The sequence below is a fragment of the Eptesicus fuscus genome, chromosome 4 (genome assembly GCF_027574615.1).
Source record: "Eptesicus fuscus isolate TK198812 chromosome 4, DD_ASM_mEF_20220401, whole genome shotgun sequence".
In the NCBI taxonomy this organism is placed as follows: domain Eukaryota; kingdom Metazoa; phylum Chordata; class Mammalia; order Chiroptera; family Vespertilionidae; genus Eptesicus; species Eptesicus fuscus.
Genome location: NC_072476.1, coordinates 18487032 through 18502517, shown reverse-complemented (window position 1 = coordinate 18502517; position 15486 = coordinate 18487032). Strand labels below are relative to the sequence as shown.

The 15486-nt window shown below is 43.6% G+C and overlaps 1 protein-coding gene across 2 annotated transcripts in view; it reads left to right on the top strand.

Annotated features, from left to right (window-relative positions):
- Positions 1-15486, top strand: part of GRIN2A (glutamate ionotropic receptor NMDA type subunit 2A) — a 366833-nt gene that overhangs the window by 208389 nt on the left and 142958 nt on the right. For both annotated transcript variants that reach the window (XM_054714240.1, XM_054714241.1), the window contains exon 2: positions 3319-3911. In XM_054714240.1, coding sequence (XP_054570215.1) covers positions 3319-3911 — 593 coding nt within the window. The remainder of the gene's footprint in view (positions 1-3318; positions 3912-15486) is intronic.

Sequence of the window (15486 nt, the reverse complement as noted above, 5' to 3'; positions counted from 1 at the left end):
TAGCCACATGACTGTCATATATAGTAAGCACTTCTGTTATGTTAGCTGGTGTAATTATTACCATTGCCATACCCATTGTGCAGGTGTGCAAACTGAGGCTTGGAAAGGTTAAGTGCGTTTTCCCAAGGACACACAATTAGCATTGGTACCTGGGTGGTCTGACCCCAGAAGTTACACTGCTATTCTTCCAGGGAAAAGATCTTAGTGAGGATCACAAGAGAGTAACAGGAGAGATTGAACTTGGATTGAAGTATTGCAAGACAGGAGGGTGGGGATGCACAAGGCAATGAGTTTGCACATACTCTTCCCAGATGGCCTGTGCCAAGCTCTTGACCAACGAACTGCTATCCTTATAATTATCTTTCTCCTTCATAAAGTTCCCAATGCAGCCGTGCCCTCCTCTCTATGTGGAGAACCAGATAAAACTGCATTTGCATACAATTCTGCCTTGTGCACAAAGCTGCTCCTGGGTACACTGGTCATGTCTAGCTCACGGTACATGGAGCAAGGGTGTTGGAGCATCCCACATACCATCAACTCCTACCTGTAACATGTTTGACCTTCATCTCCACCAATACCAATTATTCCAAGGAAGTTTGTGTGTGTGGGTTGTCTCTGAGACTTTTTTAAAATTAGGTTCCAGCTGTGCCCTTAGCATATGTCCTCCTGAGAACTTTGTTAGTTCCTTGTGTGCTCAGTGCGAGAAGATGCTGGTCCCATTGCCTTTTGCGGTCATACTGTAACTGGTGACTGGCTTCCTCAGAGGCATCTTTGCTCCTTATTACATTTCTTTTGTAATTAAGTTTGGAACTTTTCAGTCCCCTTCCAAGAGGCACATGACAGCACATAAGGTTGATGAATATAACTGCCTTCTGACTTCACTTCTGTGCTCTCTTCTGTGGGTGGGTTCGTTATGTTGTTGCCTTTTTTTGGTATTTAATTGAGGTTCTATGGATACCTGTTGGGGCTTATAGGGCTCCTGTATCTCATTATAAATAAAGGACACACTAAATGTATTTTGGGTGTTTGATGGAGAAGGGGTTCCTCATGATAGTAGGGTGATGATGTTGAAAGGTTTTAGTTTTTGGACATGACATTCAAGAGCCATACAAAACACAACCTCAGATACTGAATTCTTCCCTTTCGCTTTATGTTTAAACCAAGGACAGTCTCCTTAGGCTTCATCCGCACATTCATCCACTCATGCATTTCCTCACCCTCCATTAGCTGATGTGTCATGTGCCAAGCCTTCTGCCAGGTTCTGGGGACAGAGAGATGAGGACAGCAGAATCTCTGCCCTTGAGTAATCCACAGTCCTGTTGAGGATGATTTAAAATGATTCATCAATCCAAGAATATTGGAATTCTCCAAAAGCTACTGTAAGGAAAAAGATAATGACCCAAAGTCTTTAAACCTGTTTCTCATTTTAATTGACTTAATTAGGTAAAATTCATAGAACCGTAACATTGGAAGGGGGGCAGAAGGCATTTATTCCTGTTTTTATTTCTCTCTTTCTTCAGGCCATACTGCACTCAAATTATCCCCCTAACCCCTGCATTTTGGAAAAGGGGAGTATTTTGAAGAACTCTAGCTTTTGGCCCATTCAGATAAAACTCTCTGTTCAGTGAGAGCCCGCAGCAAAAATTATGCAGACTCGTTCAGAATTAAGATACACAAAGTATTGTTCTGAAAGATATGAATGGAGTTGTTCACTCTTAACACACACACACACACACACACACACACACACACACACACACACACACAATGGAGTCCCAATAATCGTACTTCCAAGTTTGTGGGAAATGCACGTGATAAATACAGAATGCAAAATGAAAACATACATGGCTGCGGTACAACGAGGGCCCTTTGAGAATTCTTTTAGTTCCAGGAAGAAATACATCGCAGCATTGGTCAAATCCCGATTTGTTGTAACACGGAGACAATACCTTGCTTCATTGGCATCTTTGCACCCGGGGTTTAGATGATCCTCAGTGATCCCAAGAAGGCTGTGGTGTGTGCTGGAAAGGGTGCTGGGCGTGGAATCAGAGCCTGAGTTTGGATACTCACTAGCTGCGACCATTTGGAGCCTATTTTCCCGCTGCTAACAATATACCAACCTCGGAGGACCCTCATGCAGCTTTGCTGAGTGAAGGGGTGTGAAGGTAATTTGTAAATTGTCCAACTGTATATATCACAGTTTGCCTTTTCCAAATGGAAACTTGTTCTCGTGATTAAACCATAGACTTGGGGAGGTATTAGGACTATTAGAAACCACTCAACGCAACACAAGTTACCACCCCACTTTCCAGTATAAGAGCACCCAGCAGCTCCACCTCATGCTCGGAATAAGGTGTAAGCCTCTGAACATAACCCCCGAGGCCATATGCGGTGGGGTTCCTGCCAAGCTCTTCAACATCATCTCATCCCCTCTATTTCACAAACCATAATGCATTTATCTGTAGTTCCTGGCACAGTCAAGCTGTATTCTCAGGGCTCCTCTGACTCTAATATCCACCCGTTTCCCCTTTTCCACACCTGGATTCTCCTTCAGCATTCTCTCATGCCTCTCTCAGCCCCCCAGTTAATGGAAGTTGCTCGTTCTCAAATCCCCAGCAGATCTATGAAGACAGAGGCAATGTCTGTGCCTGCCGTATGTGTCATTTCTCCAAGCTGTTGCTGCACAGTTAGGTGCTCGCTAAATATTTGTTGATCGACAGATAGATGTCCACCCAGCATTTGTTACCCTCTATATTGCACAGGAGTCTAGATTTCAAGGGACAGAAATTCTACTACAATTGGCTCAAGTGAACATGGGAACTTGTTGGCTTATAAACCAACAGGTCCAGAGTAAATGACGATCGGCACGGCCGGCTCCAGGTGGTCTAAGTGTCATGAAGAATTCGTCTCTATTCACTGATGTTGTTTTGTCTCTGATGGCCTCATTTCTCAGCTGTGAGCCTGGGGGCCAGAGAGAGTTCATTCTGTTGGAAGCATATGGACTCCAAGGGGCGCGGTGGATGGGATGAACTAGAGGAAAATGAGGAGAATGGATGATGAGATGACAAAAGTAACAGATGTTCCTCACTGTATCAGGGCGTGGGCTCCAACCTCAGGACTTCTCTCATCTTTGTATTTTCAGTATCTCTTCCAGGATGGGGCGTACAGTAAGTGGTCAGGAATGTTTGAGAATGAATAGATATGTGATTTATTTCCCCTCACTTCTAGGAAGGAGCTTCTGTTAGCCTATAAAGACAGATGGTGCTGTATAAACTGCCTTCTGCCTCATCTTGTTTTTCTTTTTTTACCTGTTGGCAGGATCCGACGTCTACCTTCTTCCAATTTGGAGCGTCCATCCAGCAACAAGCCACGGTCATGATGAAGATCATGCAGGATTACGACTGGCATGTCTTCTCCCTGGTGACCACCATCTACCCTGGCTACAGGGACTTCATCAGCTTCATTAAGACCACAGTGGACAACAGCTTTGTGGGCTGGGACATGCAGAACGTGATCACCCTGGACACCTCCTTTGACGACGCAAAGACGCAAGTCCAGCTAAAGAAGATCCACTCTTCTGTCATCTTGCTCTACTGCTCCAAAGATGAGGCTGTCCTCATTCTGAGCGAGGCCCGCTCCCTGGGCCTCACCGGGTATGATTTCTTCTGGATTGTCCCCAGCTTGGTCTCTGGGAACACAGAACTCATCCCCAAAGAGTTTCCATCAGGACTCATTTCAGTTTCCTATGATGACTGGGACTACAGCCTGCAGGCGAGAGTAAGGGACGGCCTGGGCATCCTAACCACTGCCGCGTCTTCCATGTTGGAGAGTTTTTCCTACATCCCTGAGGCCAAGGCCAGCTGCTACGGGCAGACGGAGAAGCCAGAGGCCCCGCTGCACACCCTGCACCAGTAAGAGGCGGCGCTTTGCTTTTTCTCTCTCTGCCTGGGATCAGAGTTGTGTGTTTGTTGCTGTTGGTTGGTTGTTTGTTTAAGAGCAATACGTACTCACTGCTGAAATTGTGCACTGAAAATCAGGAGTGTTGTGTATGTGCTCATGGGATTATTTTGTTTGATTCTGCACTTCCTCTCTTCTCCTCTCCTTTTGTTTTTAAGTAACTTCGTATATTGTTTCCTGAAACTTCATTGTTTTACTTAACAATATTCCATGAAAACTTACACTTGAGATCTATCTGTCTATCCATCCATCAGTTCTCTATCTATAGATACATTTCAAATATGTATGTCCATATATGTAGATATATGTGTGTACATACATATGTATGAATATATAGATATGTATATATGTAGAAATACATTTATAAACATACACATATGAAAGCCTGCATTCTTTGTAACTTACTCATTGCATTCTTCAGTAGGAATATACCATGATTTATTTATCCAACCTTCATAATGATAGAAATTTAGGTTCTTTTAGTTTTGGTTTTTTTTTTATCATCAGAAACTAAACTGCAGTGCTAATCATCCTACGTGTCTCTTTATGCACATGTGCAAGTATTTCTCTAGGGTTGATTCCAAGAAGCAGAATTTGGGGGTCACAGAGCATGTGCATTTTAAAATGTAAGTGTCTACTGCCAGATTGTCCTACAAAGTAACTATATCAATTTATATTCACACCAGCCGTTTGTGAAATCACTTCCCTTCCCACATCCTCACCAACATGTTAACATTTGGAAACCTGCCCACAGTGGTGCTCCTAGTCCCTGGTTGAGTGTGTAGCTGAATTTCTCCCCTTCTTATGTCCTACATATTACAGGGCATGGAAATCTTGGCAAACACGCTTTTAAAGCTGCATTATATCCCATCACAAGGATGTATCAAAATTTATATAACGACTCCCATTTTGGTGGACATTTAAGTTAAAAAGTATGTTTGGGAGAAGCATCATTGTTCTTTGTGGCCCATCATTATGACTCAGCTGTTGAGATTTAGAAGCATCACACTCATACATCCGTTTTGCATGCTTTTACCTGCTGTTTGCTGATTTAATCCATGTTCAACCCTCAGGTAATGAGCTGTGTGGCACCGTGATTAAGGGACTGGACTCTGGAGTCAGATTTGTCCGGGTTCAAATGTTGTGTCAACCACTTTCTATATGACTTGGACTTTTTACTTTTCTGGGCCTCAGTTTGTTGAAGAGCGATGATAATAGCACCTATTTTCTAGGCAGCGGTTCTAAACTTCATTATGCATGAGAACCACTAGGAGAGCTTGTTAAATCAGCTTGCGGGGCCCCACGTTTCGAGGCTCTCATTTAGAAGCTCTGGGGTGGATCCTAAGACTGTAATTCTAACGAGTGCCTGGGTGATGTGGGTGCTGCTGGTCTGGGGGTCATGCATCAAGAACCAACGTTCTAGGTGTTTTGTGAGGATGAAATGAGGTGATGCATGAAAAGTGCTGCTTAGCACAGTGCCCAGCACCGAGTAATGAGGGCGTGACTGTCAGAGTGATCAGTGAGGTTTTTCTGGCCACCAGAAATGAGGGTCAGCAGACTAGTTTGGTTTATTATTAGCAGAGTAACGCATCTCTCTAAAAATGGTTCTGAAAGGTTTTAGGACTTTGAATCTGCTCCAGTTCAGTGATTACCTCTGGGCTGGGGCTGGAGGTGTGCGTACGTTTGCACATGTATGTAAGTGTATGTGTGTACGTTTGCACATGTATGTAAGTGTGTGTGTGTGTGTGTGTGTGTGTGTGTGTGTAACAGGTGCATAAAGTTGACATAATCCTGAACAAATATTGAATTAAGAAATCATGGCCCTTTGAAATTTTCCCCTTCCTCCCCACTTCCCCTCTTTAATGATCTTGTTTCTACATTGCCACTTTCAACATTTTAAATAATCGTTCAAATAGCAGGAAGGAACTGGGGTAAATCCGTAGGAAACACGGGAGCCTCTCACAGAGGCAGGATTACTGTCAGCCCAAAGACAAGCGCTGGGCTGATGATCCTTACTCTTCATTATAAGAAGTGCCCTGCAGCTGGGATATTCAGAAATGTATAATTTTGATGGAAACACAACTCAATTTTAAGGCAATTGAAATAAAATATATACAGGAAAAGGAATTTAAGAAGGATATTCTGATCTCCTTCCAGTGACCACCCTGAATTCCATTCCTAAGAAAACAAATCCTACTGCTGTGAGCACTGCCGTGCTATTTCCAGGAGTCATGCTTTTGAGGGCGGCAATTTCGTAGCTGATGTTTCAGCCTCAGAGGAGGAATGCGTCAGGTGTGGTAGGTTATCATCCGCTGCCTGGTGTTTAATGAAACCTTTTTCCATTTATGGAGCGCGGTGGTGCTCACTGAGTGTGTGGGGCTGGAATCCGGCACAAGCAAGCCCCTGACCACATTTCCTCATCATCACAGAGCTCCTAAGCATGCCGGGGAGAGTGGCCTCTTTCCAAGGCAAGGTGAGCACTGGGGGCTTGAGAAAGCCCAACGAAGGCGGTTGTTAAGAAAAGGATTAGCAGGGGTCCTCAAACTACGGCCCGCAGGCCACATGCGGCCCGCCAAGGACGTTTATCCGGCCCGCCGGGTGTTTTTGCCGCCGCTGCCTGTCCTGCTTAGCAACTGACTTAGCAGTGTGCATAGGAATTTGTTCATAGTTTTTTTTTTAACTCTAGTCCGGCCCTCCAACGGTCTGAGGGACAGTGAACTGGCCCCCTGTTTAAAAAGTTTGAGGACCCCTGGATTAAGGGGACTGTATCTTTCCATCCTCCAAAAATCACCCCTCCCATCCAATGGACCCTGTGCTAGGCCTGGTGTAACCTTGCACCTCAGAGAATGTACAATCTGATGAGGACAGGAGAGATTTGTCTGAGACAAACTCAGGTAACTAGATCTCTCTTTCTCTCTCTCTCTCTCTCTCTCTCTCTCTCTCTTTCTCTCTCTCTCAATATTGAAAAAAGAATACTATGGGAAAGTATGGAGTCCAATAAAATTCCCACCCTAGTACTTACCACAGAGAACAAAGGTTAACACGTCACATGTGTTTCACGGTTTTAAAAGAAATAACACATTACTGATAAGGTAGAAATCTTGATCATACCTCTGTCCCATCCTGCTTCTCTCCTTCCTCTCCATGGGAGAGGAAACACTGCAATAAACGTGTTGCCATTCAAATCCATGTACGTTTGTTGTTGAAATATGTGCAACCTTAGACCCAATATAGTTCGTTCTTAGGTACCAAAATGCTATTTAAAGTGTTAGAATTTTCTTTACCTCAACCTTATGGTTTCAAGATTGATCTATGAAGATACATAGAATTCAAGCCTGTTTCTCTCAGTTGCTGTTTTGTATTCTGTTGTAGAAGTTATTTAAGCATCTGTGATTTAATCACCCGCCTTGATGGACATTTGGTTGCTGGATGGCTGAAGGCAGAGAACAGAGTTGGACCCATCACTTGTTCGGTGGAGCCCAGGAATCTAGAGTTAGGGGTTTTCATGCCAAGCTTTAAAAGTTACATTTCAATTGGATTAAAAAGTCTTCCTTTGTAAAGCAGCTAGTAAAGAAATAGCTCTCACTACTCCCACTATGTAGAGGGCAGGAAGCAGCTGGCTCCAGAAGAGCGTCAGGCGCAGCCACACCTGATGGTTTCACGATGCATTACGGAGAGGCTCTGGGTCCCACTCTGACGGGTTGAGCACATCTCGGGGCCAGTGGTGATGTCCCTCGGTAGTCCTGTCGCTATTATTCATAATCGTATGCACAGAGCTTGTGTAGTTAGGCTATTGCAACAGCGACTTCTTGCTTATGATGCTGGACCGGTACAAAGGAGGGCTTGCTCTGGGGGACGTGTTGATCTTACTGTGGACCTGTTTCCGTTTCTGGGACTCCGGAATGAAAAGAGTAGGGGAAAGGGGGAAATAGTCTTTAGGTTGAACATTCCTGGTTTTACAGAAGGCACTCTGAAAAGAGCAGTCAGCATTTTCCAAAGTTCAAAAATAGCTCAGCCATGTTATGTAACCTCCTCCTCGCTACTGCAAAGTTATTAAACATCTGTTCCTTCGCCAAGCACAGAGTTTTCACTGGCGACTCCCAGCACTGGGAAGGTAAACCAGGACCTGTTTCGCTGGGGTGGAACGTAGGCTGTTCTGTCCAGTTCTGTCCCAAGATCTGTCCAGTTCACTGGTGGATGGGGCTCCCGGGGAGGCACTGTGGCCTCGCGGTTAAGGGTGTGGGCACTGGAGCCAGGTTGTCTGGTTTGAATCCCTGATCAGAACTCTTCTGTTCTAAGACTTTGGGCAAGTTACCTAATTCCTCCAGGTCTGCTCCCTCAGGTAAAATATGCATATATGAAAAGTATTTCCGTCTTAGCCCTCAGCCTGGCATATGGAAAGCAGTCTGTACATGGTTACTGTAATAGATAAAATGTATGTGCGTGTTTTCATGTGTTCTCCATTGGAGGAAACACAGGTTACACTTACTGAGAAGGAGATCACAGAAGGGATAGCTAGATGCATTTTTAAAAAATATATTTTTATTGATTTCAGAGAGGAAGGGAGAGAGAGAAATATCAATGATGAGAAACGTTGATCGGCTGCCTCTTGCACACCCCCTACTGGAGATCGAGCCTACAACCCTGGCATGTACCCTTGACAGGAATGGAACCCAGGACCCTTTAGTCCACAGGCTGACGCTCTATCCACTGAGCCAAACCAGCTAGGGTGGTAGATGCATTTCAGATCTAAATCCTCTTGCCAAGGGTTTACCTTGGGAAGAATCTGGCCAGGGCGAAGAAGAGCAGTGTGGCATAGAGAAATTCATGGGCTGGGTAATATGACAGAATTGGTTTTGAATTAGCCACATACTGACCAAGTGTAAGTTACTAGCCACTCTGAACCCAGGTTTTTATCTAAAATGCATGCGTGTGTGTGTTATGGTCATCTGTTCTTATTAAAGAAGAATTAAATGGAAGCCTATATGTACAGCACTTCTCATTGAGCCTGGCAGGTGGTACGCATTTCACAACTGTCATTACTGCCTTCTTATTATTTTATGATAATGGTGATAATCATCATCATCATTATTATTACTTTAACTTATACTGTTAAACTGCAAGCTATACACAGGCAAGGATGTGAGAAATGGAGGTGTATTCTAGTCTTATTTTTTAACATCTGAATTGCAACTATATGTCCTGTGGCTCTGATGTTAGTCGAGGGAGTAGGAAATGGAGAAGTTACTGCATAGCAAACCAAATAGAAGCGCTCAAGTAGATCTGTAGCCCAAACGAGTAAGAAAAGAACATCTTCTCCTGGGAGTATTATGCATTAGTATTGAGGGAAAGTGATTTGGCCTTAACTGATGACACCTGACTTGACCACTTACATGTTTTACATTAACCTCTTGATTTATGAAGTCAGGCCTCTGCATTAAGAAGCAACAACCTTGTAAATTATTACCCAGATGGATAGGAAAGGAATGGAAGCTATATAAGTGAGAGTGAGTTTACTTCATATCCAAGTTACACCGATGCTTTTTTTCAGCCTTTGTTTCTGAAATAATTGTAGGAAAAGTTCCTGATTTAATGACCCACGACGAGACTGCACTAGCCTGATTGACATATTTTTATTCGATAACGAGAATGATCACCGTTGGTTCCTTTTTGATGCCAATAGAAGAGCCTGTTCAGTTGATTCTCCGAGCTTGACCCGAGTTAAAACAGGGTGAATGTGATAACTTTTTGCAAATACTTGTCTGTTGGACCACCATATGCTCCACAAACATTTCTGGCAATGACACCAGGCACCCGGAAGACCAAGCCATCCTGTGGGTCTGTGCTGATTGGGACTCTGGACTCAGGAACAGGGACAGGCTGGCCTCCAAGAGATATGTAGTGAGAGAAGCCAGGACATGTGCCACACCGAGACCCCAAAGCATGTTCCATGGCGCTCTGTGACTCAGTGGGATGTGAGTTTGGACAGTGCTGTGCTCAAACCCTCTCCTTATCTGGGTTGTCCTGGGCAAGCTACTTCTCTGCTTTAAGCCTTCATTTCCTTGATTGAAAACAGAGATCATTCTAACCATAGAGGGTTATGGCAACATTTAAATGCACGCAATGTACTTAGCCTAACATCTAGGATGTAGTTGGCACCCTAAGAGGTTAATTCTGCTTCTCTGGACTGGATGCATAGCTTGAGCTGGACTCCTCGTGTGTCCTGCTGGACCCATGAGAAGTTGGCTGTGCCCCTGGGTGTTCAGCCTGAGAGATAAGTCAACAGCCTCTCATCAGCATCATCTCGGTTTGTGGCATCTCTCCTGGAACACAGCCTCTCTTTCTTGGCTGGGAGTCAAAAGCACCGTATGCCAGCCCTGCAATGCAAGTCAATCATTTCCAGTTGGCATCCAATGAATAGTTTGACAAATGGTGGAAACCTGATGCTGGCAACCTGAAAGGACCAAAATTGGCCGGGCCTTCACCTTGAGGGAACGGTGGTTTAGGTTGTTTTGGGGTCACACAGAAAATGTAAGTATTATTCAAATTTGCCTTAGTCCAGATGCAAGTCTGGATGTGGAGACCAGCCTGCCTAACAGACAGATGTATTGATCTATTTCCTTCAGGGCTATGGGGAAAATGTTCATTTTAAAACTTGTTAATTTGGTGACATATACTAATATTTTGTTGCAACTCTCTTCCGGGAAAAGATAAAGCAAAGGAAAGCAACCTCTTCATTACTCTGGTGCCTGCTGATTGGGAGTATACTGGGGCCAGAGGGTGTTCATGTGTAAGCACCGGGCCAGTTGGAAGACTATGACATAGTCTAGGGGAGAGAAGATGGTGACTTGGGAGGAGTGGGTAGGCTCAATGCATGTTTTGGAGGTAAAATTAATAAGACTTGATAGATGACTATGAGGTAATAAAAGAGATATATGATAATAATTTTTCACTCATACAGTTGACTACATGGTGGTGCCTTTTACAAAATCGGTGAAGAGACAAATTGTGGGGGAGTAAACACACATTTGAGCCATCCATGTGGAAATCTCAAGTAGGCAATTGGAGGGAAGAGTCTGAGGTCAGATCGAAAATACAATACACAAGTTTTGAGCTTATTGGTGGCAGTTACAGCCCCAGGATTGGGTGAGATCACATAGGGAAGAATGAAGAATCAGAGGAGGGACCAGGTTCAAACCATGAGGAGTTTCACATTAATTAGTAAATAATACCAGAGGGGAAGGAGAATACTAGGGAGAAGGAGTTGTGAATTTCAGCTCCCTTTCCCCCATGGAGACTTCCTACCCCAGTCTTTATTTTGTTATGGAGCCAAGTGGATGTCTGTGCAGTACCCGCTATATGCTAGACATTGTGATGGTACTATGGACCTTCCAAAGCTCTATAATCTATGGCCAGTGTTAACCTACCTGGGTTTAGTGCAACCTAGTAGTAAAGTAAAATGTATCATAGGATGAACTGCCGGGAAAAGAGAGTAGGAGTCGTCTGAGTCAAAGGAAACCAATACCGTACTGGGCTGGATCTGTGACATAGGTGGTGAGCCAAGCTTTGGATCTTAAGAGATGGGGAGGTGACACCTCAGGAAGGGGAAAACCTCTGCTTTTTGTTTCATTTTTGACATGTCTGGGAAACACAAAACAACAAAGTTAAAAATTTTTCTCCACCACGAGAGGAACATGTGGCCCAGTGTGAGGGGCAAGTGCTCAGAGCTGGTTCCTTTGCAAGCTGACTTTTGTTGGCTCTTCTGGAAGAGTGTCTGTCAATGCACCCTCTCATATGGAGGACAGAAGCCCTCCTTGCCATCCCTTCCCGGTGGGAGCTACTCAGCCGAAATGGGCCTCTTTACCTGTTCTCTGCCTTTGTCCTCTTGCTTCTCTGCTTCCCCATCTCCTACTTCCATGTGAGGGCTGCCTGCCTGCGGGTGTCACTGAGCCCTTGTGCAGGCTCCTGGTGCCTCAGGGCGGGATGGTCCCAGGAATGGAGGCGTCACTGTTCATCTTGGTGATGCTAGCTGGATTCTGCATGGGCATGGGAGGCCAGCCACAGTGTTAGACAAGTCCCAACGTTTGGTGAATGAATTGGCTGATCTGCTGATGTTTGGTGTACTCTTGCCCAAATCCCCATAGACAGTTTCCTGAGGATTTGCTTCATTTGGTTCCAACACAAGGAATAAACATACACTGCTCAGCATCCTGCATAGTGGAGAACAGCTCTCCTGAGACCTGGGCTCATTTCCTTTTCATTTCCATCACTATTCATAAAAAGATGTTATAAATTTAATTAATACATCATTCTGTGGGGGGATACTTTGAGTTTTCTGTTATATTATGGAAGTATATATATTTTAAAATGTGATATAATAGAAGTGTTAAAGCTCTCTAATGCTACAACCTACCATGTATTAAGTGCCTCCTTTGTGCCAGTAACTTCAGGTACATTATCTTAAATCCTTAGGTATGAATTTGGATGTTTTCACTATAGATAATGATCAACTAATTCATTTCTGTGGTTGAATGATTTGATTGTATTTCCAGAGGTAGGGTGGACTTCAGGTGCAGTATGATCAAGGTTCTGGTTCTTTTCCCTATGATCTCTTGACTCTCCTCTTTGTCATTTTTGTTCTCAAACTGCTTCCTTCATGACTTTAAGTTTGCTGCCAGCAAGACCTGGGATAACTTCTTTGTGGCCAAATTAGGTTTTATGCCCATCTTTGGACCAATGCCATATACTAAATGGCTTAATTCTGGACTCCTGACCCAATTACTGAGAAGGCAAATAGGATGAGGTTACAACAAACCAGACCTACTCTTAGAACTGGGGATAAGGTAAGCTTTCCCTAAGGCCATGGAGTCTTGTGGGAGGCATGAAGGCTCAACCAATATGAGTTCTGTTAAGAATGAGGAAGAGGGAAGTGGATGTTGGGTATATGACCAGCAGGTCAATTATAAATCATAATAACTCATATTATAGATGAGGAAACTGGGGACCCGTGAAGTTAGTTAACTTGACAAAAGCCACACAGCTAATATAAAATGAAGCCAAAATTTAAATCCTGTTTTCTTTGGATCTAAACCCTATTATACTACTTTCAGAAGTTGCAAATTAACCTGAAGTTGCTGTTGACTCACAGAATGGTTTTACTATTTTCAAAATTGTAAGATTTCATGAAAAAATATATTTTTTAGCTAGTCTTGAAAAATATGAAAAACTGATGATAATCCCACATACCTGCCTGGAAGTCTTAAAAGTTGGGGCAAAACTATATGACATGCATTTGGGTGCAAACCTTTCGCTCCTCAGGGAGAACCTGGGCATTGTGAATGCCCTCCCGATTGTGTCTTGCTGTGCTGGGAGTGGGGTTTATGGAGTGTGTATCAGCCCTTTTCTATTCACTCTGATGTGACATGTTCTCATTCACTGGATCTGTAGGAGTTGCTCAGCTAGTTTCTGGATTTCTTCCACTGAGAATTGTGCCTGTGCAGCTCATGTATATCAAAGGCTCCATGTGCAGCTGTAGATTCAGTGTGTCGTGGGAGGAAGTGAATTCAGGAGCCTCCTAGGTCACCATCTTGTACTGGAAGTTTCCTCAAACCTGGAGATGGTCAGCTGAATGTGGGAAGTAACTTCAGATCAAGAAGGGCCTGCCCAATTTACCTTAATCCCCACCTAGACCACCTACTCATTTATATTATCTCCATGGCCTCTTCAAGTATTTTATTATATCATAATATGTCTTGTGCTTATTTTGTTAGTTTTATCATTATTTATAATCATTTCAAAACAAGTACTTGAGTGATAGATAATGGAATGAGTGATGACAGGAAGTTTTGATATCTTTTAAAAATAATATATTTTTATTGATTTCAGAGAGGAAGCAGAGGGAGAGAGAGAGAGAGATAGAAACATTGTTGATGAGAGAGAATCATTGATCTCCTGCCTCCTGCACACCCCACACTAGGGATGGAGCCCACAACCCGGGCATGTGCCCTGACCAGGAATTAAACTGTGACCTCCTGGTTCATAGATGGATGCTCAACCACTGAGCCATGCCGGCCAGGCAAGTTTTGGTATCTAACCTCCAGGGTTCTTTACACATGAGTCAGTACAATAAGATCTGAGGACAACGAGGTCTCTCTCTTTCCATATGCTTGCAGCTTCACTGGGCAAACATCTGGCAAAATCACAGAAAGAACTGCTGATTTTCTGTGACTAGCGTCTCCATGGGATTGAAGAGGTGCCTCTAATCTTTAATTCACATTTTCTCAAAACAAAATAAAACTGTCTTTTAAAGTTTCAGCTGGAGATGTCTGGGAGATAAGTCATCTGGGACTACGTGGTCATTTTATGTGGCCCAGGGTCATAAATTAACTTCTCCTGTCAATTGACAAGTGTGAATTGGGGTTGCTTGTGCCTAGATGGCTTGCCCACTGTGCAGTAGGCATGAGCTTACTGAATTTCCCAAAGAGAGCTCTCACTTGTCAGATTAGATTCATTTATAAATGTTCTTCTAAAGCCAGAAGAAAATATTTGTTCTGGTAGGAGGTGGGGTGAGTGTCCAGCTTTTCTGCAATATCCTGAAATCTGTTAGATGAATGGCAAGTGATGGAGTCTGAACAAACCCATGTTGTTTGTTAAGGCTCACTGCTGAAGATGTTAGTTTTCCATTTAAACCCAGTAAAATATATGATTCTAATCTGATTTTTTAATGATTCTGGGGTTTTCAATATTTGCTGCAAAAATAACTCTTGGGTTTGTAAATTCTAACTGCTAGGGGTATATTTGAGAGATTTAATGGTCACATTTATCTTCATTAAATTTTATCCTATTGGCTTCTACTTCTGACCAAGATAGAGTGATAGGGATTGGATATATTCTAATCTACTAAACAAAGCAACCAAAAATGGGCAAAACTATATGACATGATTTTTTAAGACACTCAATATCAGGCAAAAGAAGATAGGCAATGAACTACATGAGTCCTATGAATGCCCCATCTCACTGCCTTGAGAGTTTCCAGGCTGGAACTTAAGGATGGGAAACCAGGTAAATCCAAATCCTGGGAAATCTCTGAGCTGAGCAGATGGAGATGAGTCTAGGACAGTGGTCGGCAAACTCATTAGCCAACAGAGCCAAATATCAACAGTACGACGATTGAAACTTCTTTTGAGAGCCAAATTTTTTAAACTTAAGCTTCTTCTAACACCACTTCTTCAAAATAGACTTGCCCAGGCCGTGGTATTTTGTGGGAGAGCCACACTCAAGGGGCCAAAGAGCCTCATGTGGCTCGCGAGCCGCAGTTTGCCGACCACGGGTCTAGGACATAAGAGCAGCTGGAGTTTACAAGACAGTATCTGAGAAAAGTGACCTTCACAAATGGAGAAACCAGGAGATATGCCTAAGGTTCCTCTGGATTGCAGAGCTGAGTGCTGATCAATACAAGTGGGTGAGGAAAGCAATCAGGGCCAGGGAAAGGAACACCCCCAAAGATTAGAAGTAGCGGTGCTGGCACTC